The 26,382-nt window shown below is 42.5% G+C and overlaps 1 protein-coding gene across 3 annotated transcripts in view; it reads right to left on the reverse strand.

Moving 5' to 3' along the window:
- Positions 1–3,365: 3,365 nt before the first annotated feature.
- LCP1 (lymphocyte cytosolic protein 1) overlaps positions 3,366–26,382 on the reverse strand; it is a 55,444-nt gene continuing 32,427 nt past the window's right edge. For 2 of the 3 annotated variants that reach the window (XM_012534756.3, XM_049701051.1), the window contains exons 10-16: positions 23,705–23,900; positions 21,559–21,637; positions 20,866–20,980; positions 19,494–19,627; positions 11,484–11,607; positions 8,120–8,244; positions 3,366–5,171 (exon numbers count right to left, since the gene is read on the reverse strand). In XM_012534756.3, coding sequence (XP_012390210.1) covers positions 5,039–5,171; positions 8,120–8,244; positions 11,484–11,607; positions 19,494–19,627; positions 20,866–20,980; positions 21,559–21,637; positions 23,705–23,900 — 906 coding nt within the window. In that variant the 3' untranslated portion in view covers positions 3,366–5,038. Of the gene's footprint in view, positions 5,172–8,119; positions 8,245–11,483; positions 11,608–15,816; positions 16,435–19,493; positions 19,628–20,865; positions 20,981–21,558; positions 21,638–23,704; positions 23,901–26,382 lie in introns of those variants that run through there. The other variant, XM_049701052.1, reaches the window with a different exon arrangement.

Below are 26,382 nucleotides of genomic sequence, written 5' to 3' on the forward strand. Positions count from 1 at the left end.
CTCAAGTCTCGTGTTACTGGGAAAGTGTGATCTGATTTAAAGTTGGTTCAAAGGCAACTGACTATCAACTGCAGATCTTCTTTTAGGACAGCATTTCTCAAACTTTCATGTGCACATGAATTAAGTGGTGATCTTATTGAACTGCAGATTCTGATTCAGTAGGTCTGGGGTGGGGCTGAGATGCTGCATCTCTAACCAGCTTCCAAGCACCCCTGGTCTTGGCCCCAAACTTAGAGCAAGGAGGTTTGAACATTCCGACTCTTAACAGTGGGTCCGTGGTCTGGCCCAATCCAAAAGTGCCTGCTTGAATCACTCACTTTTCTGTTGTATTGCACAGAGCTTTAGAATGAAATATTTGCATGCATTCTAATCCTCCAAAAATTAGACATGGTAGCTCTTTATTCACCAAAATACTTATTGAAATGGAACTCCCCACTTTGGACACGCCAGATAATATAAAAATCCCCGCCGTTTTGCCGACCTCTCTCTGAGTTGTTAAAGGTGAGACTGTGGGTGCTGACTAGCTTATCCGTGCTTTTGTGTCTGACCTAAGGTGGGTTATTAAGTATATGTAGACTTTAGACATGAGAAAACATTTACACAATTTTCCTTTTCCTTTTTTTTTTTGGTCACCTACACACAGCCACAGTTGGTAAACTCTGGCTTCTGGAAAATAGGGGGTGAGGACACCGTGGAAAGAGCAGTCCTTGGCAGGCGAGAGTTTAATTCCCGGAATTTTGTTAGGAAACCGTCAAAGGAACTAGATTTCACAAGAGGATCGGTCAGCACTCCTGACTCGTGCTGAGCACCAGCTCTGGTTCCTGGATCATGAGGCCGGCAGAGACGTGCCATGTCTGGCTCACTAAGGCAGCACCGCCAGCATTTCATCCAAGCGCACTGGTACCCTGGGGGGTTGGGGGGGGACAGAGAGCAAAGTCGATGCTATCTCAGCAGCTGCTGAATGACAACAGGTACAGTAACTGCAGGGAAGGTGGGCCTCGGAGCCGCCCAGGGACACTGGGAGCACAGGAGAATGTCTCTCGTGCATTAAGTATCGGTCTGAGAGGGGCTGGTGTAAGGTGGGCTGAGTTTCCATACTTTTTATCATCGAGACCGCAGTTGTGCTCCAAGGGACAGACTAGATTGTGTGTGTGCGTTTCGGTGGATAAAATCGCTGGATTGGCTGAGACTTGAAGAGCCCATCTAGTCCTATGCATTGTCTCAAGACAGGCTCTAATGGCATAATTTCCAAACAAACAGGAATCCATCGCCTTCTAAAAACTCTGCAGGTAGGTCTGTTTCACAACTTTTCTCACAATGACTTCTCTCTGGCATCTCCCACAGTCAGGAAACATTTGTTCATGTCTAATACAAATCGATTTTTCAGTTACCCAGCTCTCCTTAAAAATCTAGAAAGTGCTTGGCACTGCTGGAGACATCAACACGGTGAGGCACGGTGCCTGCCCACTTCTCATTAGTCGGGGCTCAGATCTTCTGCAAAATGTTGCTAATCCTTCCTTCAGAATTACTCTTTCCCCTGAGCTCCCATACTTTACAAATTTGTTAAAGCATTTATCACATTCTGCTTTTGAGTACATTTTGCATGTGCACATTATCCCCCCACTGGATTAACATACTTTAGATGTGAAATGGAGAAGATGGGAGGGGCTGAGGGCCCATCCCAGCTCAGGGCTCTTTGTCAAATCCTTCAAGGAAACTTCAGAGGAGGATTGATGTGTGACGCTACAGTGTTTAATACCTTTGCTAGAGCAGCAACTTAAGTACCTGTTACATTAAAATGAACATTCTGAGCACAAGAAGTGGACATAATATTCACTGTGGCTTTATATGCTGTAGCAAAGGATTGAAACAACCTAAACACCCATTTATAGGCCGCTGGTTAAATACAGGTTGGCACGTCCATTCAACAGAATACTGTGCACCTGTTGAAAAGACTGAGGCAGGTCTATATTTGGCAACGTGGAACAGTCTCCAAGGTTTGGTGTGAAGAAAATGAGATGCAGAATGATGTGTATGGTATGCTAATATTTGCAATAAAAAGGGGTGTGTGTGTGTAACATGTGTGTAGACTATTTCTAGAAAGATACAAAAGAAATTGGTAACAGTGGTCGCTGACGAGGAGGGGAACTGAGGTTTCGGGACAGAGGTAGTGGTGGGTTGGTAAACCAGATCTCTGGGGATAAAAACCCCTATTTGTAGAGTCTGATTATTTCTATGCTGTGAATACGCCCACCATGGCCAATTTCAAGATAACAATGGTTTAACATTGGAGCCAGTTGGAGCCAATACGAGCTGGCTTCAAAGCACATCACTAGACACGGGGGTGGGAAGGTGGCCTGCTTCCCACTGTGGGCCCTTTGGTACAATTTTACTTTCTGACGTCATACTTGGATGGGCTAAAATGTAACAATAAACTTTTAAATTTAGAAAAATTATCGTGTTCAGATGGCTGTGTTCCTTTAGCCTTCTCGTTCTCCAAGAGTCTTAGTTTTCTTCCCTTGATAGTATTCTGCTTTCCTGTACCTGTTCAGTCTTTCTGGTCAGGACCTATCAGTGCAGTCTTATACACACAAAAACACACTTAATATTGGTAACCTCTTGATATGTAGGGCAGGCCGCTACCTCCTAAGTGTAGGAGCTGTAGGAATGTCAGGCCAGGAAAGAGCCGTCTCCAAAGAGCTGCTGCTGGTGAAGCCAGGACGCACAGCTTAAGCATAAAAGCCCAGCTTCCTAGCAGCTGTGTGGGCGAGTGACACCTGTGCAGCGCAGGATGTGACCCTGCCAAACAGATGCTTTTCTGTCCCAGCAGCCCACCCGCGGGGGCCGGCTGCAGCAGAATTCCTCAGCAAACGCCTTGCCTCCCACCCCGTGCCAGCCTAAGTGAGGCCCAGACAGGCTAGAGAGGAAACCCCAGGCACCGCCAGCCCTAAAGATTCCTCCTCGAATCATTCTAGAAACCGTTTTGCACCAATTCCCAAGTCTGGCTTTTGCTCATGACTGGGTTCAATATGTGTCTGAGAATTTGTGTCTTAAACCTTTCATTCTGGCCTGCTTTTTGTCCAACCCCCTCCAACTTACTCTTCAGCTTTCAGCTAAAATATTTCTCTTTAGACGGCTTCCTCTGTTGTAAGCCTGTCTCACCCTGCCCGCGTCAATCGCTCATCACAGCTGGCAGTGGAGTTGTTTGTCCTCAGGCTTTCCTGATCAGCTGAGCGCAATGCCCGCCTCATTTACGGTGTATTCCCAAAACCGTGCGCAGCGCCTGACACATTTCAGCCCTCAGTGCGTGTTGGCTGAATGAATGAATAAGTTAGAGTACACTCTTACGAAACCTTCAGAAGACATCCAATACAGGGAACATTTTATTTGGAGAGAACTTGAGCATTACTTCATTTTCATTGTCCTTTAAGGCAGTAACATGCTTCCTGGAGGCAGATGGGGGAGAATTGTCTGAGGCTACATGGTGAAGTGCAGATTAAGACAATGCCAACCACTTTGCATTCGGATGCAGCAGAAACACAGGTTATGGGCTGGGAGAAGCCACATGTCGGCTTCCTGAGCCCACTGCCAAGGAGCAGATCTGGGGCGATGCATTTCAATTGCTTTGAAAAATGGCTAAGTTCCACTACATACCACCCCTAAAGAAGATACCTCATTGATGAGCCCTTCCACCACCATAGAGGGGGTCTAGTGTTGGTGCCCAGTGCTCTGTTGCTATTTAGCCTTTGGTAAGTTTTCAAGGAAATTGCATAGTCTATTAGAGCTGCTCAAATTCACACTGTTCCTCTGGTTTTATTTTGGAATTCTTTAACTATCCAGTCATTAGCTCTTTGCAAAGCAATGCAGCCAGTTCTTACCCAGCTTGACACCTGGCTAGGTATGTGTGTATGTGAGTGTGTGTGTTGGCGTATGGGGGTGAGGTGCGGGTAACCAGTCATTGGCACATATGGTCCCTGGGAACTTGAGGGTACCAAAAAAGTAAACATCGGTCCTATGGCCTGGCAGTAATCACGTGCACTATGATCTAAGAGCAAATGAAATCAGAGCAAGGTGGTTCCCAGTCACCAGATATCCAGCCATACTAGATCTAACACACAGAGCTAAACACACGGAGAGGCAGCACCCAAGAACAGATGCTTTTTTTATGGCTCTGCACTGCCGCCTAGTGTCTTGCTGCTCAATGACACCCTCCTTGGATAGAACCTTCCACCAAGAGTTAAGTAAGAATCTATTTGAAGGCACAGTATTCAAGATGTTAGATCTGGTCACAGCCCAAATCGTAGGGTTAAAAACAGAGGGCTTCCTATTGGCTGAAAAAATAAAATCTGATGACATTTGGGACCCTAGTTCTGAGAAAAGGCTCTGATGATGAGTCTTGGGTCTTCATGTTACCAGAGACCCTTGGAGATCCCAACAGCCTGATTTGTCAGATGATCCAAATGGCCCCAAGAGAAGGATGGCCAGCAGAGGTCGGCCACAGAGAAGGCAGAGTTCTGACAGAGTGGATGGCAGAGTCACAGGGAGACAGAGTGCAGAAGGGCTACACGAAGGAGGCTCGTAACAGATCAAACGCTGGCCTCCAGAAGCCAGTTTTAGGGCTGGTCTGATGATTCTCCCCACCTGGTTCTCACCCTAAACAAGAAAGCAGCCGATTTAAGCCGGTTCGAAAGATTATGTTAAAATTAACAACACTACATACAGCTTCTATGCTTGGCTATAATGGCAAAAGCAGAAAGGGTGCCTGGAAAATAAGTTCTTTTTGTCTCTAGATTTTCAAAGCAATCAATTCAATCATAAACATTTGTAAGAGACTGGGTCTTCTGCAAAGAATAAAGCACTTTTTGTTAAATACACGAAGGCTACTTGGCTGATCAGATACACGTGATTTTTGGAACCTTGTATAACGTCACCAAGTTGAAAACTTCGGAATGGTTTGACTTGTCCCCGTGTTTCCCGGGAGCACCCAGGGCTGAGCAGTCAGAAACGCATGCGCGCCTCCAGTCCTGCCCTCTGGGCCTTACACCCTCTTCATTCCTTTCCCCATGAGGCAAGCAAACACTGTCATGACCATCTTGGGGTTCACTTCCACCAAGTCTTCTGGAAGGGCATATACTCGTGCTCCAATTTTGCGGGCCATAGAGATGGCATACCTAAAAGAGAAAAGAGGGGGAATGAAGGGAGCCTAAGCAAGTATGAAGCGGACCCCTGAGGATCATAGTTATAGTCATTCTATATAATCTATACTATATACTCTCTACTCTGCACTATAAACTAGCTGCTAGACAGAGCTCATTCCTGGTATGGCTGGAGCCAATCACTGGGTTCCTCCTGAGATTCGAGGGCAGATGCTGGCCTGACAAAGCTCCTGACTCCATCAGACTTGCTGTCCAGCCTCGTGATAATGACCAAATTTATTATTTGTCCTTACAGAGCTTCCTAGCTAGCACCACTTTTGGTGCCTACAGCATGCTTATTCACTTGGGCTGTACAGTGCAGAAAATGTCATAGAACTGAACAAGAGTGTGTGCTAGGGAAAGTCTGCAGACACCATTTCAACTACAGAAACGTTTTTACAAGGCAGAAAAAGGGGAAATGCATCTGTAATACCTCGACCTTACCCATCAAGTCCTTTCTTCCTTGTTCCATTCTAATCCTCGCCTACATGTATGTGTATTTATTTATGATACTATAATAGTAGAATAACCAGAGTTGTTTGGTTTTTTTTTTTTTGCAGTACGCGGGCCTCTCACTGTTGTGGCCTCTCCCGTTGCGGAGCACAGGCTCCGGACGCACAGGCTCAGCGGCCATGGCTCACGGGCCCAGCCGCTCCGCGGCATACGGGATCTTCCCGGACCGGGGCACGAACCCGCGTCCCCTGCATCGGCAGGCGGACTCTCAACCACTGCGCCACCAGGGAAGCCCCTAACCAGAGTTTTATATTACACATTTTTCACATAAGATTACCATAGCTGTAGCAGAATAGTTTTGCTCTGTTTATAGTTATATGAAGATAATTTTTATTAGCTGTAGTCTATTTTCAAATAAGCCCACACTATTACCTGGCAGTTCTTTTCTTCTCCTCATTCATTATCTAGTAACTTCTTGCAGTGGCTACTCCAGAGATTCTCCATTCCACCCAAAGCCCCACTACTCCCTTTGCTCTCCTGAAATGACTTTACTCTTACTTTATTGATCAAATTAATTTAAGAGCATGGGGCCAGAGCATCGCCATTTTTTCTCTTTGTCCATCTCTCAATCACTTCCTCTATATTAATTATTAATGAAATAACATTAATTTTTCCATTATAAAATAGAGGAAAAATTATGAAAAAGTTAGAAAATAGAGCTTCAGACACCAAACAAACCATGCCCAATCCTGCCACCATAGCCGCCGTTAGGACTCCATAGAATTCTTTTTACCCATTTTTCCAAGTAATTTTGTACCTTTTGCCCTCACAGGACAGTGCTTAGGAGCCTGGGCTCTCAAGTCAGACTCTGAATTTCAGTTGAACCACTTGATAATTGTAAAACCTTGGGCGAGTTCCTTAAACTTAATCACATCCCTCTTGAACATCTATAGGTTCAAGGTCTTTTTCTTTTTTTTTTTTTTTAATTTCTGCGTCTTCATCCATGTTCTTCCCTCTGCTGGAATAGTCTTCCTAGCTCTTTCACCTGGTCCAGCTCCTTCTTACTTGTCCTTTCAATCCGTCCCAGCTTAGATGTTATTTGGTAGAGCTTCCTGTCCCCTCCACAGCACCCTGGGGTCCTCCTTCCGTACCATCCCTCACACTCTACTGTAACTGCTGTTGAATTATTTCTCTTCTCTCCATTAGATTGCACTAGACATCAGCATACCAGGAACGCACGTCCCCACTTTCCCAAACTGGGCACAGAGAGAAGGGCGCTGCTGGGATTAGATACATAGCAGGGCTGCTGGGCACTAGTCATTCGTTAACCCTGGACTTGGGTTATGGGTTGAATACGCGCCCCCCCCAAAACGTATGCAGAAGACCTAACCCCTGGTACCTCAGACGGTGATGCTATTTGGAAAAAGTGTTATTTAAGGTATAGCTAGTTCAGATGAGGTCATGCTGGGGTAGGTTGGAGCCCTAATCCAGTATGACTGATGTCCTTATAAAAGAGAGGGAGAAGAGACACAGACATACACACACACAGAGAAGACAGTACGTGAAGTCACAGAGACACAGGGAAGGCCATGTGAAGACAGGGTTGGAGATTGGAGTGGTGCATCTATAAGCCCAAGGATGAGGGAGGTGTGGGACACATTCTCCATCCAGGCCCTCAGGAGGAACCAACCCTGCCGACACCTTGATCTTGGACTTCTAGCCTCCAGAACAGTGAGAGAAGAAATTTCTGTTGTTTGAAGTCACCTCGTCTGTAGTATTTTGTTATGACAGACCTAGGAACTAATACAGCCTGCTCTGAGAAAGGCGCCTCTCTCTAGGAAGGCAAGCTTTCCATAAAGACCAGATAGCAAATATTTCAGACTCTGTGGGCTTTGTCACAACTATTTCAACGCTGCTATTGTATCCAGGAAAGAGCTATAGAAACTATGTAAATAAAACCTGATGTATAAAAGCTGACAACAGACCAGATTTGGGCTCTGCTGACCCTCATCATACAAGTAAAGCAAATAGCAGTTGCTCTTAAGCTGGTGAAGACTCTGGTCTTGAACCCCACCCCTGCCCAGGCACATCCACAGATATTCACAAATAGAATGTTTATATTAGCACGCACCGTGTACAAACTCTATTCAGGAAGCCTCCCATGGATTATGATTAGGAAATTGGTTTTATGAAATTACAGGCTTGCTTATCAATCAGAAGTCAACTGTTTTCAATTTCAATTGTTTCAATTGTTATCAATCGTTTTTGTCTCGTTCCCTCTAACACCTGGAGCCTTAAACTGCTATTGCCCAGTATTGAAAATAATGATGATGGGACACAGTACGTCATGAGAAGAAAAAGCATCAACAGTGAACCTAGAAGTGTTTGCACGAAGGCACAGGCACTGGAGTTCACAGCTCCCCAGATGCCGGCTCATCCTTTCCTCCCTGACCCCAGGTTTATTTACGTACTTTGCGTTGTTGAGTTTCTCTTCATCGTTCAGGCTTTCTGTCTTCAGGAGGTCATAGTTAATGGAACCTGGTTGAATGGCATCAATGAGATCCAGGACGGGCAGACTTGTACTAATCTTTGGGTCCTGCATAGAGAGAAAGCATGGGTTTTAACAATATGTTCCCAAGTTCTATTTGGCTCAAGGAAAGTGAGTGGTGCTTTCCTCTTAAATACGAATATATACATCCTGGTGTGGGAAATGCCACAGTGTCGCACATGGTGTTTCAAACCAGTGGTCATTTCTGTAGGGGCATCACTAGTAGCTTCCTGGTGGTTCACTAAGTGGGGGAAATCCATTGTCTGCCAACAGGCAGGGAGTCATTCCCAAATAGTGAATGGAAGGAAGTTAGAGCAACTAGAGAAAAGCAGAGAGGTTGATATATAGTATGTTTCATTCAAGTACTGGTTATTAGTAGAGGAAGGGATGATTTGAAAAAGAAACCAACAGAAAAGAGAGACTAAAGACATTAAGAGGAACCCCGATTCATTTTCAGGGGACATCCCAGAGGTGACACGCAGGGAGAGTGATGCGGGCTCAGCTGGATGGGATTCAGTGAATGCTCCTTTCCTGGGGACCTTAGGGAAAGAAAAGGGTCCATAGGTCCAGGTAGACAGTGACAGCAATTATGTGATCAAATGCAATGACTGCAACTAATATCCATTGGTGTCTCACAGTTTGCTCAGCACTTTTTATAGGTTATCTCACTTATTGCCACAAGCCTTGGACGGAGGCATCTAATCTTAATCTACAGCAAGCAAAGGGAGTTTCTGAGGTTAAGTGGCTTGCTAATAAGTGGTGGGGCTGGGATCTGAACCCAGGTATTCTGACTTAAAATCTTGGGCTCTTTCTTTGGCGTCTGTAAACAGTTTGATGGACACACGCAAAGCTGTGAATGCTTTTTTTTTTTTTTAAAGGTTCTACCTGACTTTTTCTAAAAACGGAACATTATTTATTTATTTATTTGGCGGCGTTGGGTCTTCGTTGCTGTGCGCGGGCTTTCTCTAGTTGCAGCGAGCGGGGGCTACTCTTCGTTGTGGTGCGCTGGCTTCTCATTGTGGTGGCTTCTCTTGTTGCGGAGCACAGGCTCTAGGCACGCAGGCTCAGTAGTTGTGGCTCACGGGCTCAGTAGTTGTGGCTCACGGGCTTAGCTGCTCCGCGGCATGTGGGAACTTCCCAGACCAGGGATCGAACCTGTGTCCCCTGTGTTGGCAGGCGGATTCTTAACCACTGCGCCACCAGGGAACTCCCTGTGAATGCTTTTAAGGTGTAAATGCACAAAACTCTGCACCTGTGAGTACAGACATGCCGAGGCAACTGTGTGTCACCATCTGAGCATAGTCAAGTTCAAACACCTCATACCTTGCGGGTCCAAATCAGAACCAATTCTAACAAAGAAACAAGACACAAGACCCCTGCAAGGTGCTAGGTCTCCAGCACTGGCCCTCTGTAGAGGTAGAATACTATTTTAAAAGATAGAACGGGTCCATTTTCATTTACTTCTGGGTTATGTAAGAACTACCACAAAATTAAGACCAATATACATATAATCGTAATCTAATTTCCACCATTAGCCTGAGCTTCTATCTCCATAGAACTTTTTGGTAAAGAAGCACAACGGAAACAAAATGCAGAGATTTGAGTTTCACCTTCTTTCCCACTTCCTTCCCACAGTCTTGGTGGACTGACAGGCAGCGAGATGGCCAGCAGCTGGCAGCGTTCATAGGTGAGGAGGGCCCAGGACTGTTTCTGCAATGGTTAATCGGGGTGCGCTGTGCTCGGTTTTTGAAGGGTTTCACTTAAAAGCAGTGTGGGGCTAATCTGACATTTTCCTTCTGTGGTCCTTTTGACCTAATCAATTCTGCAATGACTCAGCGGGAAGACAGGAGAAAATTAGCCCAGAGCATCACAAGAAGCAAAAAAATTGCCAAACATTCCCAAGAGTGAATCCCCACAGGATCACCCCGGAAGCTGCTGGGTAAGGAAATGGGATGCATTCCTGTAAAGTGGCAACTGTTTTACAGAGAGACGCATGCCCGGGGCTATTCACTTCATAGCCATGGTCAAGTGACCTATAGATACCCTCCACTCTATAACCTCACCTCGCAGGTGAAAGGTGCTTTCCCCTCCCTGATGGACACCACCTGCAATTACTAGCTGTAACCTCAGGAGTTAGATGAGCCCCCAGTTTCCTCACTATAAAATCAGGAAAATGGTGGGACTTCCCTGGTGCTTCAGTGGTTAAGACTTCACGCTTCCACTGCAGGGGCCACGGGTGGGATCCCGGGTCGGGGAACTAAGATCCCGCATGCCGCCCAAAGCAGCCAAAAAGAGAAAAACATCAGGAAAATGGTAAAGCTGTCTTCATCATGTCTGTGAAGAGAAAATGAGGAGCCCCCCTGTTACAAACAAGGAGCCCCTAGTCCTGAGACCGCGCTCCATCATGGGAGCACCGCTCTACTGTACTGTGTGCCACCGCCTTCCCAAATCTCCTTCTGGAAGGACTTGCTCACATCTGTCACCAGCCTCCACTTCGACCTCCAGACCAAACGGATGGTAAGCAGAGGGAGGACAGAGCTGGCCAATTCCTGTGCTGAGCTCACAGGGACTGGGCACTCCTGGTAGAGCCCAGCCTACAGACATACCTTCTGCCCTTTCTGGGAAGGGAGAGATTTTCATTTTTTCTCTTGATTTTGAGGGAAAGGATTGATAGCATGATGAACTGCCTCACCCGCCCTCTGAAGGGGGTCCCTCTCAGCCACCCTGACCTTTAAGCCAGGAAAATGTAGTTAAGATATGACGCAGACATTATACTGTCGATCAAGTACACAGGGCCCTTGAGGAAGGATCCGGCTAATGTATAAAACATGAGTGAAGAAATGTAATAAAATGTCATACTGTTATTAATAAAAATGGGATTTGGATACAAGTAAACAACTGCTTTTTTCTCAGAAAAAAAAAAACATCCCATGGGAGATCTCTTAGCATTTTACATTTCACCCTCATTATGTTAACAATCTGAGCCGTGGAGCTATGCACATTTAAAAAACATTATATGTTACATTACTTTGGAAGAAAAACATCTAAAATCCCATGTAAAACATGATCGGCTTTTTAAAATTAATTATTATGGGAGAAAACGACAAGAAATCTGTCAATGAAATGGCCTATGAATGTCAAAACAATAATGGGTCATTCAAGCAAAATCAAAACGGGAGGGGGAGCCTCAGAGACCTCACACTGAAGGTCAGTCTTGAAAACAGAGTGGAAGCAATAAAGATAAGCATAATGTTCACGTGGCCGCGAGCAGGAGACACGCACGTTACCTTGAAACTAGAGATGGATGAACTTTTCTCCGCTTCCTTCAATGTTTCATTCACCCAGTGGACAATAGTGTCATCGTTGACCTTCTGCCCACCTCCAAGTTCTTCAAGAATATTCAGTGTGTACCTGAACAAAATCAAGAATGATTTCTGGAGAAAAGTCGCTAAAGAATTCACTATTGTATAGCACAGAGAACTTTATTCAGTACTCTGTAATGACCTATATGGGGAAATAATCTAAAAAAGAGTGGATGTATGTATGTGTATAAGTGATTCACTTTGCTGTACAGCAGAAAGTAACACAACATTTTAAATCAACTATACTCCAATAAAAATGTTTTAAAAAAGAATTCACTATTCACAGAGAGTCGCCAGCATAGAAAAGTTTTTTTTTTTCCTGTCTCAGAAGATGGCATGAACACCATTACATCTGAGGAAAAAAGAATATGTAATGACACTAGTTCCTTTTAGAATAACAAAATAGAACTTTATACTTAGAGTCAGGTGCAGAGCGAATACCACTGTCATTGTACAGAGAGAAAGCAGGAGAGAAGCAGGGAAAGGAAAATGAAATAAAGGATTTGAACCAGTGATGCTTTTCTTAAAGGAACTATGAAAATCAAGGAACAATTCAATGTTAGAAAAGCCCAAGCACTTACATCCGGAAAAAACTATAGTTCAAAAAGCTACAAGTACCCCAATGTTCATAGCAGCACTATTCACATTAGTCAAGACGTGGAAACAACCTAAATGTCCATCGACAGATGAATGGATAACGAAGATGTGGCATATATACAACGGAATATTACTCAGCCATAGAAAGAATGAAATAATGCCATTTGCAGCGACATGGATGGACTTAGAGATTATCATACTAAGTGAAGTAAGTCAGACAAAGACAAATATCATATGATATCACTTATATGTGGAATCTAAAACATGACACAAATGAATGTATCTATGAAACAGAAACAGACTCTCAGACATAGAGAACAGACTTGTGGTTGCCAAGGGGGAAGAGGGTGGCCGAGGGATGGATTGGGAGTTTGGGGTTAGGAGATGCAAACTATTATAATAGAATGGATAAACAACAAGGTCCTACTGTATAGCACAGGGAACTATAGTCAATATCCTGTGATAAACCATAATGGAAAAGAATATGAAAAAGAATATATATATATGTGTGTATATATATATATATATATATATATATATATAAAACTGTATCACTTTGCTGTACAGCAGAAATTAACACAACATTGTAAATCAGCTATACTTCAAAGCCCAGGCAGCCAACATAATAAAGAAAAAATATAAAAGAGTTTCCTCTGTGTATCACAGAAGTAGAAATATTGGGAATACACAGTAATCTCTAGTTAGTCTCTAGTTTGAGGGTAAGAATTGCCTTAGATACATACTTTTATGAGAAGTGGGTTGTGCAGGGGAAACATTAAGAAGATGCTTCAAGCTCTTAAAATTCCATGGAGCAGGGCTTCCCTGGTGGCGCAGTGGTTGAGAGTCCGCCTGCCGATGCAGGGGACGCGGGTTCGTGCCCCGGTCCGGGAAGATCCCATATGCCGCGGAGCGGCTGGGCCCGTGAGCCATGGCCGCTGAGCCTGCACGTCCGGAGCCTGTGCTCCGCAACGGGAGAGGCCACAACAGTGAGAGGCCTGCACGTCCGGAGCCTGTGCTCCGCAACGGGAGAGGCCACAACAGTGAGAGGCCCGCGTACCGCAAAAAAAAAAAAAAAAAAAAAAAAAAAAAATTCCATGGAGCAGAGAAGACTCACCATTCCCCAAGCTAATCTCTCTCAAAGCGTAAACACAGGGAGAGAGCCCAGCAGTAGGGCAGGTGGGCAGGTCTGCTGGCCTCACGGTTCAGTCTTGTACGGGGGGAGAGTCAAATTACCCACGAAAGACTAGAATTTCAGTGTGTGTTGTCCAAAATGAAACTCAAGTATTGTGCCATTGAGTCCTGTCTTGAGGGCCTCCCTAAATGAGGTCACCCTCCACTTGGGTGCCCAGGGTTTTGCTCATTACATAATCCATCGGATATCTTCCTCCAGTTATGGCTTCCGCGCTAAACACAGTTCTTCCACAATGGTTTCCAAGTGTAATCTCGGAAACAGGAGCAATGCCCTGCTTCCTTCAGGTGAAAGTGCTTTCCTATCATTGTCGATGGGGAGGAAGAGGGTTTCTGCAACTTGTCTTTATCAAAACAGTAAAATCGTGTGGACCAATCAGGCATCCAAGTCCTCTCAATGACACCTCCCCTGACTCCCTCACATCAGCTGGTTCCTCTTCATTCTGCCTTTTCTAAACTACTGTTCCGGTCATGTCATTTAAAGTGACTCTCCGAGGCCCAAAGAACGCAGATCAAATTCCTTAGAATGGCACACGAGTCCTTTCGCAATTTGACCTGAGTGTCCCTTGTCAGTGCCTCTCTCATTTCCTCCTTCCCCTCCTTCTTCAAGGCTTTATGGTCACACACACTCATGCTCTCCCAGCTGCACAGAACCATCAGCAGCTCACCGACCGCACCACGCATCCTCCTGCCTCCTGCTTCCATGACTCAGATGCACGCTCTGCCTTGGATGTCCTTCCTCTCTAGTGAATTTCTAATACTGAGAACAAGTCCCAGTTCAAGCATCATTTTTCTGACCCATGCAGTATATTAATCATTATTGCTACACTTGCTTCCAACCTGTTTCCCAGAGCTTTTCATGGAGTTGATGTGCATGTCTCTCTGCCTACCTTGTGCCCTTGGACAGAGTCCATAGACCATATTCATCTCAGTGCTTTCACGGGTCAGCAGAGTGCCCAGTACATACTGGGCATCTAGCAAATGAAAGAGTAGAGTCGTAGATGAAACGAACAGAATGATTTTCTCCCAGGAAAAGCAAGGAGAAAGTCAAGATGGGAAATGCTTAGTCTGGGCCCAGAGATGGGACCAAAATTCTAAGGAATAACGAGTACAAATGGGATAAGTTCCAGTTAGATTTTCAAAATATTACTAGTTTGGAAGAAGGCCTGAGGTTTGATCATATCATTTATGTCATAACCGGCTTGTTTCCTAACAGCATGTGCATTAAGGTACCAGCATTTACTATACCATGTAAGCATTTCTGCCTAGTCCGCTCATTAAGAGATGGTGGGTTAGTGTTTGTTTCATCAGGTCACGTCCATAAATAACCTGAGAAACAGACTAGGTTTAATCTTCCAGCAGCCTCACTCATCTCAGGACCAAACTCTCACTTCCCTTTGCCAGGAGGCCCAGGCTGCTTTGTTGACTCTCTCCAGTGGACGGGAGCGGTGCTTTCAAGCCACTCCTTGAGTGAGGGAAGAAAATGGTGCAGAGGAGAAGCTCACCTTTATACAAAAGTCTATTCATGCAAATATAAAAGGCCACAAAGGGACAGGGAAACTTAGACACAGAACATCCTGGAGGCAGCTGACTGCATTCAGGGCTCTGAGAATAGCCCCTCATGGTGGCACACAGCGCTAGGGAGCACAGAGTCGTCCTTCTGCCACCTCAAGGGAGATGTGGAGGTTTAAAAGGAATCAGACACCTGCTTGTAAGGACATCAGAAAAACAAAGGGAAGAAAGGCAAAAATTTAGGTTGGAGACTCCAGTCTAGAAAGTCCACCAAGCACCAAATGTAGGTTCAAAATTGAAAACAAAAATCAATTTGGCTTGTGTCTTCCTAGGATTTTCCTTGTGAGATAATCGTTCCTTATCGTGAAACATGTTTTGGGGGGACTGTGCTATTATTAAATGGAACCCTGCGGACAAGATCCCAGTATCTCTGGTGTTTGCACACCACGCGGTGCTGAGAAGCCCTCCGTCAAAATGAAATGGCCCCGTGAGCTCCAGCTTAAGCCAGGGCCTCATCCAACAGCAGGCGATGGGTGGGGTGTGGGGCTGGAGAAGCTGTGATTATGACTTGTGTGATTTCCTGCCATCAAACACTTGTGTTATTTCTTTAACGTGTGACCCAGAGGGACATACCTCAGTGTTTTGTTTTTCAGGGACCTATCCCCAACTCACCATCCACAGCCTGTTTGATCTGGGGAGAATTCCCTCCGTGGCCTGCCTCAGACTCGATTCATCTGTTGGAGTCTGACTATTGTGGCTGTCTGCTGGCAGCCTGCTTGCCTCAGGCTTTTGTCTCCAAACTTAGACACGTGCAATTTGCCACCTTTCCAATCTGAGAATGATTTCCAGGCTACTGAAGGGGAAAGGGAGGTTTAAGCTTTCATTTGTTTTTAGAGGGAAAAATGACATGCCATTTATTGTCCAAGATAAATGACCAAATTAGCACATCTGTGAAACCCAATGAAACAAATTCCAGCTAGAACTGGCTCTAAATTTATTAGATCTGTTCATGTGTGGCATACAGAGAAAAAAAAATATCCTTCTGGTGGCATTTACATAATTGTCAGTCATTTCATCACCTTTCACAGTAATGTATTTCTCTGTCCATTTTCTTATAGGCACAATTCTTATAGAGTAAAGACACATGAGAAATATGACTTATTTACCAGGTAGAGACACAGCAGCAAACTAGCCCTTATCATATATATACTAGCCTTAAACTATGATGCTGGGTCACATTTTTATAAAACTTCCAGAACGAAGATCATATTACAAAGTGATTTTCAGATATTATGAAATTCAAAATAGAATAGAGTTGGCCTGAGTTTTCTTTTCTTTTTTTTTTTTTTTTTTTTTTTTTTTTTTGCAGTACGCGGGCCTCTCACTGTTGTGGCCTCTCCCGTTGCGGAGCACAGGCTCCGGACGCGCAGGCTCAGCGGCCATGGCTCACGGGCCCAGCCGCTCCGCGGCGTGTGGGATCTTCCCGGACCGGGACACGAACCCGCCTCCCCTGCAGCCACAGGCAGACTCTCAACCACTGCGCCACCAGGGAAGCCCCCCGATTTTCCTTTTAAAGTCACTAAAATAGAAAATATCAAAGATAATTTCATCTTCAAACCCATGAGTCAATGTAACTGTTGCAACTAAAAAGACTTTTGCTTTGGTTTTTAAAGCAATCAGTACCAAAAGCCAGTCTGTTAAGAATTAAAAACACACGTGAAAGAAAATAGAGAGTAGTTCAGAAATCGTTTCTACAAATACACCAGTGAGAACAGCCCTTAGGAACTTTCAGTGATGTTCTAGATACATGCAGTGAAATAGAGGCTAAAGTTTCTTTAGCTCTGGAGTTTTCTGTGCCAGAGAAGCCTTATGACATCTGCCTTCAATCATTAAACAGATCCCAGTTGAGAAAGGAGTAATGGAGCATCATACTTGATAAAGCAAATGTAAATCAGGTAGTTAAATTGATTATGATCATTTCTGATCACCCTACATCACCTGGAGACACTGACATGATTACTCCAAGGACCATTATAAATATTCGGATCTGCAGACAGTGGCCTGGGCATAAAGCGGCAGTGCTTAGGGACAAACCCTTGTCTCTGCCATTACCTTGTTAGACATAATGTAATGTGACATATGGTTTCTCGGGCTTCCTTCCAGGTAGAAAAATGAATTAAGTCACACTAACATAGCTTCTAATTAAGGAACGGAAGACTTCTGCCTGGTCAGAGCTATCAGTAAAGGGGGAAAGAGCAAAGCATGTAAAAGTAAACCAGTTCATGCTTACAGATTTGCTGTCTAGACTTCTTCCCAGGCTCATGCTTTTGTACCCAAAATTGTTTACTTTTCTCACCATTTATTTTCTATTTGTATATCTTATTATATTCTACTATTGCTTAAATAATATGGCCACATAGCTCTCACATTAATCAATTTTATGTTTGACTCGAAAAGGTATCTAAAGTTCTCTGTTAAGGAAGTAGCAGGAAATTCTGCTTTTGGTCATGACGGAATAACAGGGACCAGTTTACCTTTCTGCCTTAAACACATAAAGCACAGTGAAAAACTATGAAACGATGTTCAGACATTGGGCAACAGGAAGCACAAAACAGGGGTCCCCGAGAGAAGGGAAACAAATGTGGTAAACCCTAGGATTGTCCCAGATTATTGCATGGAGAGTTTCCAGGCTGCAGTGCAGGGAGAGAGAACTCAAACAGCATGACAGTGACCCTGAGCCAAGCGGACAGGGTTGAGAACTTAAGGAAGCCAGGGCGCTAGAATGTGTGGGGCAGAATAGCAGGGAGAAGAGAGCTGCCCGGAGAGGACAGTCATCTAGAAAGAAAGCTCCCGCGATCTTCAGAGGGTTTGCCTCAAGGGTTCAGCTGAGTGCTACTTGGAGCATTTATGTGAGGAAGTTACCAGAGGCTGGGAAAAGAACTTTCAGAAATGAATGGGCAGAACAATGCTTGGAGTTCACACAGGGGCTGGCATAAATTTGGTCCCTACCAGGCAGAGTGGAAAAATCTCATGATATATGGAGCATCAAGTAAAGTACTCAGAAGAGATTATCTCAATATTGAGAGACAAAATTAGCTCGAGATTAATTAAGATTTTAAGTAAGCCCCCAAAGGATCAAATTGTGCTTAAGTAACTTAACTGCATCCCAGGACAAAAGTCAAGAATATTTAAAGGAATACAGAAATATCTAGCACACAGCAAGGTAAAATTCACAGTGCCTCACATACTATGAAAAATCAGTAGGCATGCAAAGAAGTAGAAAAGTATGACCCATAATGAAGACAAAAATCAGTTAATAGAAACAGACCCAGAAATAACAGTTATTACAATTATATTCTATATGTTCAAGCGTGTTAAGGAAAGACGTAGAGGAGATGTCAAAAAGACCCACATCAAATTTCTATACACGAAAACTATTATGTCGGAGATAAAAAAGTATACACCAAATGGAATTAATGGTAGACATTGTAGAAGAAGGGAGTGGTGAATTTAAGACAAGGCAATAGAAATGATCCCAAATGAAAGAGAGAGAGGAAAAAATGAAATATAAATGAAAAAGATGATTTGAGCATCAGTGAACTTTGGGACAACTTCAGATGACCAAATAAATGTGTACCTGGAGTTCCCAAAAAACTAGAGGGTGGGTACAGGAGTCATATTTGAAGAAATAAAGGCCAAGATTTTTCCAAATTTGGCGAAAACTGTAAGCCCACAGATTCAAGAAGCTCAAGAAATGTCAAGCACAAGAAACACCAAAGCACATCATAACCAAATTACTTAAAATGAGCGATAAAGAGAAAATCTTAAAAGAAGCCAGAGGAAAAAAGACATATTACATACAGAGGAACAAAGACAGGAATGACAACAGATTATCAGTGGAAATGATGCAAGCTAGAAGAGAGTGAATACATCTTCAAAATAGCGAAAGAAAAAACTATCAACCTAGAATTGTACACTCAGATAAAATACCTTTCAAAAATGAAAATATAATAAAGATATTCTCAGACAGACAGAAGCTGAAATAATTCCTCGCCAACAGATGGCGCACTGCTAGAAATATTTCAAGTAGAAGGTAAATGATATCAGATCGAAATCTGCATCTACACCATGGGAAGAAGAGAACCTGAAATGACAGATAGGTAGGTAAATATAGCATATTCCCCCCCTTATTCTGAAAGCCCCTTTAAAAGATAAGTGACTGTATTTACACAAATCAGTTAAAAGTTAAAGGATGGAAAAAAAATGTGCCACGCTAAACTAATCAAGAAGAAGCAGGACTGGCTGTATTAATATCAGGAAAAATAGGTTTTAGAGAAAAGAATATTACCAGGCATAAACAGGGTCACTCCATAATGAAAAAGGGTGATTCATTAAGAGAACATAACAATCTAAAACACTGACGAACCTAATAACAGAGTTTCAAAGTACCTGAAACAGAACTGTCAGAACTCAACGGAAGAAAAAAATAAAGCAGGACTGCTCTGCCAACACTCCTTTGGTTTTAAGTTTAGCTTAAAATATAGTTTTATCAAATTAAATCACAACTCTGAAATTTGCAAGTATTTTTCTAGATGAAGAATACATTCAATAAAATGTCATTCCCCCGGGTTGCATTACCTTCTCATTAACTGCCAAACCAAGGCCAATGTCAGGGTGCGGTTTCCTTCATTGAGATCTTGGCCCCCAATGCCCACCAGGGAAAATTTCGCTTGATTCTTCCCCAGTTCCACTGCATAGTTACAGTTCTCAAGCTGTTAATGAGCGGGAAGGGAAACAACCTAATGTCAGCATCTCGATGATGATAAATACCCGAGAAAATAAGATAATAAAGACACGAAATGAAACAATAAGGTGAGATTGATTGATCTCTCCAGCCTCGCCTGGTTCTGCAATTCTAGGATGCTAAGTTAGTCAAATGATTTTCTGTCTTTTCTTCAATGGAACCCCTCACTCCCACCAAAAACATATTCATGGTGTACTTTAAGTGCAAACCCAAAATGAATTATGATGAACATTTTCATGGCTACATCACACTACAGAACTAGACAGCCATACTAAGTGACCTGTCTATAATGTTCCTAAAATAGCTGAATTCATAGAGATTGACATAGAACATCTGAATTCTCCATCCTACACGCACACGGTAGACCGACATGTGGGACAGGTATTCCTGTGGCTGTGACGCACGCATCATTGGGTCACAGGCATGAGAAATGGTGGGAAAGGTTCGTGCCAACCCCGTGGCTGCTTTTACAAAACGATGTGTTCCCATTACGTTGACACTAGACATACTATTTGTACAAGTCAAACTGTTAGTACAAGGCTTCGATTCTTTAGAAAATTAGAATGATGATCTTGCTGGGGCAAAAGCAACCCTGCAGCTCTGCTTGCTCTAATTATCTTAATTAGAATTTTTACATCATAAAGTTTAAAGACATCCAACATGGAATTATAACTAAGTAATCAACTGAAATAATGAACTCACTTTAATAAAACCATTCAGGTTTCTGATTGCAGTACTCTAATTTAATCCATAAATAAACAGTTATCTAAGTCTGGCCTCCTGATAAAGTATTCACAAGGTACTCTTGCAGGCTTATGACTTCAACTGCCTACCAGAACATTAGAAGAGTCATTGTTTGGGATTTCCCTGGTGGCGCAGTGGTTAAGAATCCGCCTGCCAATGCAGGGGACACAAGTTTGAGCCCTGGTCTGGAAGATGCCACATGCCGCGGAGCAGCTAAGCCTGTGCGCCACAACTACTGAGCCTGTGCTCTAGAGCCCGTGAGCCACAACTACTGAGCCCATGTGCCACAACTACTGAAGCCCATGCACCTAAAGCCCGAGCTCCGCAACAAGAGAAACCACTGCAATGAGAAGCCTGCGCAACGCAATGAAGAGTAGCCCCTACTCGATGCAACTAGAGAAAGCCCACATGCGGCAACGAAGACCCAACGCAACCAAAAAAAAAAAAAGAGTCATTGTTTACCTTCTTCATATTGCCCCCCAGTTTGGGGTATGGTGGCTTGTTTACTCTGTTCCAATCAACAGGGACTCTAATCTTTTCATAGAGCTGGAAGATGACCAGGGCATCTGATAAGTCACTGAACAAAAACAAACACAAAAGAATTCTCAGATACTCAGCATTTATGAAGCTCCTGCGGCGGGCCAGGCAATTCCTTATATATTAGCTCAAGGAACATTCCCAGCAATTGGCAACACTGGCATCAGTAGCTCCATCTTTAGAGGTGAAGAAACCTCGACTCAGAGAAAGGGAGGGAATTGACTGGAGGTCTCCCCCAGGTGTGACCACCTTTGCCCCTTCAGCAGAAACACGCAGCCTCCAGAAAAAGAAATACGGCTCTAACAAATGGCATAGGAGATACAGCCACAAACTGAACATTTGCTGTTTGGCCTGCTTCTGAGCAGATCTTGGGTTTACAACAGGGATTCCGTTTGTCCTTTTGCTGCTGGGTTATGATTTTTGTACTAAATACACAGCAAGGTTGGTGTATGGAAGTGAGTTTCTTAACATCTGCTGCTCAATGTGGCATTTCCCTCTTCTCACCGAGGTGCACACACTTTGTAAAGAGAATTGCACACCACAGTGGTATTTGAAATCTTGGGGATCTTTCCAGGTCTTGGTACCTCATATTAAGGAAGGGTCTTCCAATATTCTTACCTGTACAAATGATTGACTCGAGGGCTTACACCCAAGGAGTTCATCCAGTTCCTAAATGTCCGCTCTTCTCTTGTCTCACCTAAATGAATGAAGACCAGTTATCTTTCACGTACCTAGAAAATATGCCTTTTTTTATGATCAAAGTTTAACTAAAGAAGCTGTAATAAACACTGAAAGTAGAAAAAAAAACCCTAATGGATTTGGATGAGGGTTGCTATTCTGTGTTAATTTTTTTTTCCATTTCAATTCAATGAGTATCTCTAGAGCATCTATGAGGGGTGCGCAAGATCCTGTGTGGGGAAACTCTTCAGGGCTGTCCCTCAAAGGCTTACATTCTTTCTGGAAAAACAAGTATTTTAGGCATCAAAGAGGGATCATGCAAGCTGGAGGGCTAAAATATGAGGTAGATATTTATATTCGAGTTGAGGTAAAGGAGAGAATTTTATGGGCTAAATTTGGAGGGAGCGCAATCTGAGCTTTACCTTAGAGGGTTAGTAAAATCTGGATACTAAAGAGGAAAGAGGAGAGGATCTGGGGGGATAAGTAAGGAGTGGAAGTAGGAGATTGTGTAAATATGAACACAAAGGGAGCGATAGGCAAGGTCTGTCTTAAAACCGTTAGGAACTGATTTTTCAGGGATCTGTGTTGTAGAGGCCACAGAGACAAGGCTGTCTAGTGGCTGGAACCAGAATCAGGCATCTTCGGATGCCAGGTAGCAGATTTTGGTTGATATATTAGACAATGACCGTCATTATGGGTTCTTTTTTTTATCACTATGATAAATTCTTGAGCAAGGTGGAGATATAACGAAAGCAGCACTGTGATGTGCTCGGCAGCAGTGTGCAGAATTACTGAAAGGCAAAATGCATTTAAATTAAACACACAGAGGGGATAGTGTTTGACACCAGCACGTGGGCACATTCAAGTGCTTGATGGATGGAGGAGTAGGCCCCTAAGACCTAGTGAAATAGTTGGTGTATGATTTAATAAGAGTCCGGAAGAGCCGAAAGGAAAAATAACAATCTAAAGGTCGTTCTGGGGGAAGAATTATTAGTATTTGTTGATTCAAGAGATTTTGGCGGGAAGGAGAGGAAGATATCAAAGTGGAACCCAGAGTTTTGGTAACTGAAGAAAAAAATGGTATGATTAATGGAAATGGAGAATTTCTAAAGGAGAGTAGATGGAATGGGGGCAGGGGGTAGAGAGGCAATGCGGGAAGGGGAAATGATCAATTCTGTCTTGTATATGCTGAATTTCAAGCGATAGCGATGGACCCAAATCTGGATGATCTAGAGGCAGCTAGAAACGGGTGATTAGAGGGCTTGACATACATACTTGGTAGTCAACAGAATGCACAGACCCCTGACCACTGTTCATCAAATCATACAAATGCAGCAGCGTTGGAACACAGATTGATTTTGCACTTCCAGCTAGAGTAAAGCGCTGCAGAAAAGGATCAACCAATTCTTTAAATCTGGATTTTCTTTCTTCGGTGACATTCATTTATTATTACTTTTGTATTGATTTTCTGTCTCAATATCGGGACAATTCACGATGAAAAAAAGAAAAACATCTCTGGCACTATCACCTATTAGAACTTGACTAAAGCTGTGTGATTTTTTTGTCCAGTCTTAGGGCTTTAACCTCCTAAATGTAACGGTCATGGATTCTGCCTCAAAATATTATTTTGTGGCCCCCATTATCCAAATCAAAGAAGCAAAACAAAAATTTCAGTAAGCATCTCTTAACATAAGTTAAATATCATTTTTAAATGATGCGTGGCTGCAATTTCTTGCCTCTAGGAATTAACACTCAGTCCATTAAGTACATAAATTAGGTTTTTGGAACTCAGGATTTATTTCATCTGATAATTAAATGCACTGTCTTCCCTAAAACATTTAATTCTGATAATGGATGAAGCCTATGTATAATGGATGTGATATAATGGTATTTGATTATTGCTGTTTGTCTGTAACTGACTTGATTCATCTATTTATTCTCTTTGTTATATACCAGAGAATTGATGACCTGTTTGCAAATCTTCCACGTGAGGGGCTTATGTTTGTTTAGGAGGTGATTTTGAATTGCCCTTGAATTAGAATTGTGACTGCTTTTCCGAACATTTAAGCAACCAATTTCCAGTTACCTTCAAGGGCCCCCCAGTCGATGTCCTGGTTCTCTGGTTTGTGCAGGGCAGGGTATCTGTTAAAGAGGTTGGCAATAAAAGCCAAGTTCAACTTGGGGTTCCCTCGGACAACATCTGTAGCTGTGACAAACTGCCGGCAGCCCAGCCTCTCCGCCTGCTGCAACATGCATTCTGCCCTCTGGATGTCATCCTTCTCCTGCAATGAAAAAGGACGGACGTCTCAAGGCTGGGTCAAAGGCTCTCTAGGCACAAAGTAGACATGGATAATAATATGAAAAAGAGATGGGAATCTTACTGAAACCCTTAGTATTAAACCTCAGATAGACACTTAAAACAGCAAATTATCACTTGTATTTGCCTGAACCAAAATCATAAAGTCACAAGTAAAAGGAATCTCAGAAGTTAAGTAATCAAGTCCTTCCATCTTTATACAGAACGGAACCATTTCAGATGAATAGTTGGTTGTCTTGTCTTTAAAGAGATTCAGTAGATTCTACAGTTTTATCATTTAAGTTCATCTTAATTATTTTCAACCATTAGGTTTCCTTTTTATTATCTTCTTGCATAGACCTCATGAAAAAGTTCATTTATTAAGTAATAAATTATATTCCTATTTTCAGTTCATCAAAGATATTTACATCTGCCAACAAGAACTTCCGATTGGTTTAACCGCCTTTCCCACACTGAGTTGGTGTACCTGCAGCTCAGACAAAATAAATTTAAGCTACACAGTGTCATTGATAAATATATAATATCTATTTGGCTTCTGCAGACTTCAGATTGAGGATCACCCCCTTAATGTATTAAAAGTCTATTCAAATAGTTCTAGAGAATCTCCAGTCATTTGTAAACAGACTCTTATCAGAAAACTAAAGTTTTGTTGAAATATGGTCCATTGCCCTTTAATGCTCTTAAAAGTGTATGAAACCACAAATTTTCAGACAACTGGAACTTATTAAAACTAGAATTATCTCTTAATATGATGCTTTGCTAGATAACACTATACATTTCAGAAGCTCTACTTCTCATGCAGGAATGAGTTAACTTTAATATTAACTCATTGGATTTAACTCTAATGATATGAAATGAGGCACAAGAATGGGTAAGGCAACTTCTCTACATCAATACTAAAGTGCTGGCAAAACTGAAGTTTTAATCGGACCTTTGTTGTGCCCTTTGTTTTCTTTTCTTTTTTTTTTATACTGTATGGTTCTATTTATTTTTTTGGCAAAATCTTTTATTTTCTTTCCAAAGTTGTTTTTCTACATAAGATAAAAACATTCCATCAAGATTTTCTTTTGGATTGACCCACAGGATTTTTTTTCTTGACGATTTCAACCATACTGATTTTCTAAGATTATTCTCTCTAAATCCTATCTGTGTCAGATAATGTGGCTGAACAACAGATGAGACAACTGTAAGAATAAATTTTTTTTTTGGATGACCACAACAAAAGCAACAATGATTGCAATTACCAAACACGAAACACACTCATACTATGTCATAATATTGACATTCAGTCCAGTAATCCTCCACTGTAACAGCTCCTTTACTTGCAGTGAAAATTGATTTGTATATTTTTTACACCTCTGAGTCCTTGCGGGATTTTTTTTTATTCAAACAGAAAGTCACAAAAATTATAATCATCTTCATCAGTTCACTCAGTCCCATGTAATTTTTTTTTCATCTTGATCTTTTGTTAGTACTTTTATGAATTCATCAGTTTTCCATTAGAGTTCTGAAAACTCTTATTCATTCAGTTCAGCAGTATAGTCAGTTACCAGAAACCTGTACTTGTCAGAGTCGTTTCCATGAATTCCTTGAAGATGAAACCCTTTTATAGGAACATTTTTGCAAAAGCATCAGAGTACACGCAAAACTGTCTGTAAATGACAAAAGACTTAAAAATGACCACGGTTAAAGATTTGATGAAAGTTCATAATAATGCAATTGACAAGGAAATTTAGTTATTTCTGAGATATACATTTTAAAGTAATAACTAGAATTATGACTTATAACATTATACCAGAACATATAAGATTTTTAGAAATTTCATGTAACGTCTGAAACATTTATATTAATATATTTCCATACAAATAACCCAAAGAAAGTTTAGTATTAGTTGTTTTTTTGTTTGTTTATACTGCAGGTTCTTATTAGTCATCAATTTTATACACATCAGTGTATACATGTCAATCCCAATTGCCCAATTCAGCACACCACCATCCCCACCCCACCACGGTTTTCCACCCTTGGTGTCCATACGTTTGTTCTCTACATCTGTGTCTCAACTTCTGCCCTGCAAACCAGTTCATCTGTACCATTTTTCTAGGTTCCACATACATGCGTTAATATACAATATTTGTTTTTCTCTTTCTGACTTACTTCACTCTGTATGACAGTCTCTAGATTCATCCACATCTCAACAAATGACTCAATTTCGTTCCTTTTTATGGCTGAGTAATATTCCATTGTATATATGTACCACAACTTCTTTATCCATTCGTCTCTTGATGGGCATTTAGGTTGCTTCCATGACCTGACTATTGTAAATAGTGCTGCAATGAACACTGGGGTGCATGTGTCTTTTTGAATTATGGTTTTCTCTGGGTATATGCCCAGTAGTGAGACTGCTGGATCATATGGTAATTCTATTTTTAGTTTTTTAAGGAACCTCC

Source organism: Orcinus orca, chromosome 18, assembly GCF_937001465.1.
Source record: "Orcinus orca chromosome 18, mOrcOrc1.1, whole genome shotgun sequence".
NCBI lineage: Eukaryota > Metazoa > Chordata > Mammalia > Artiodactyla > Delphinidae > Orcinus > Orcinus orca.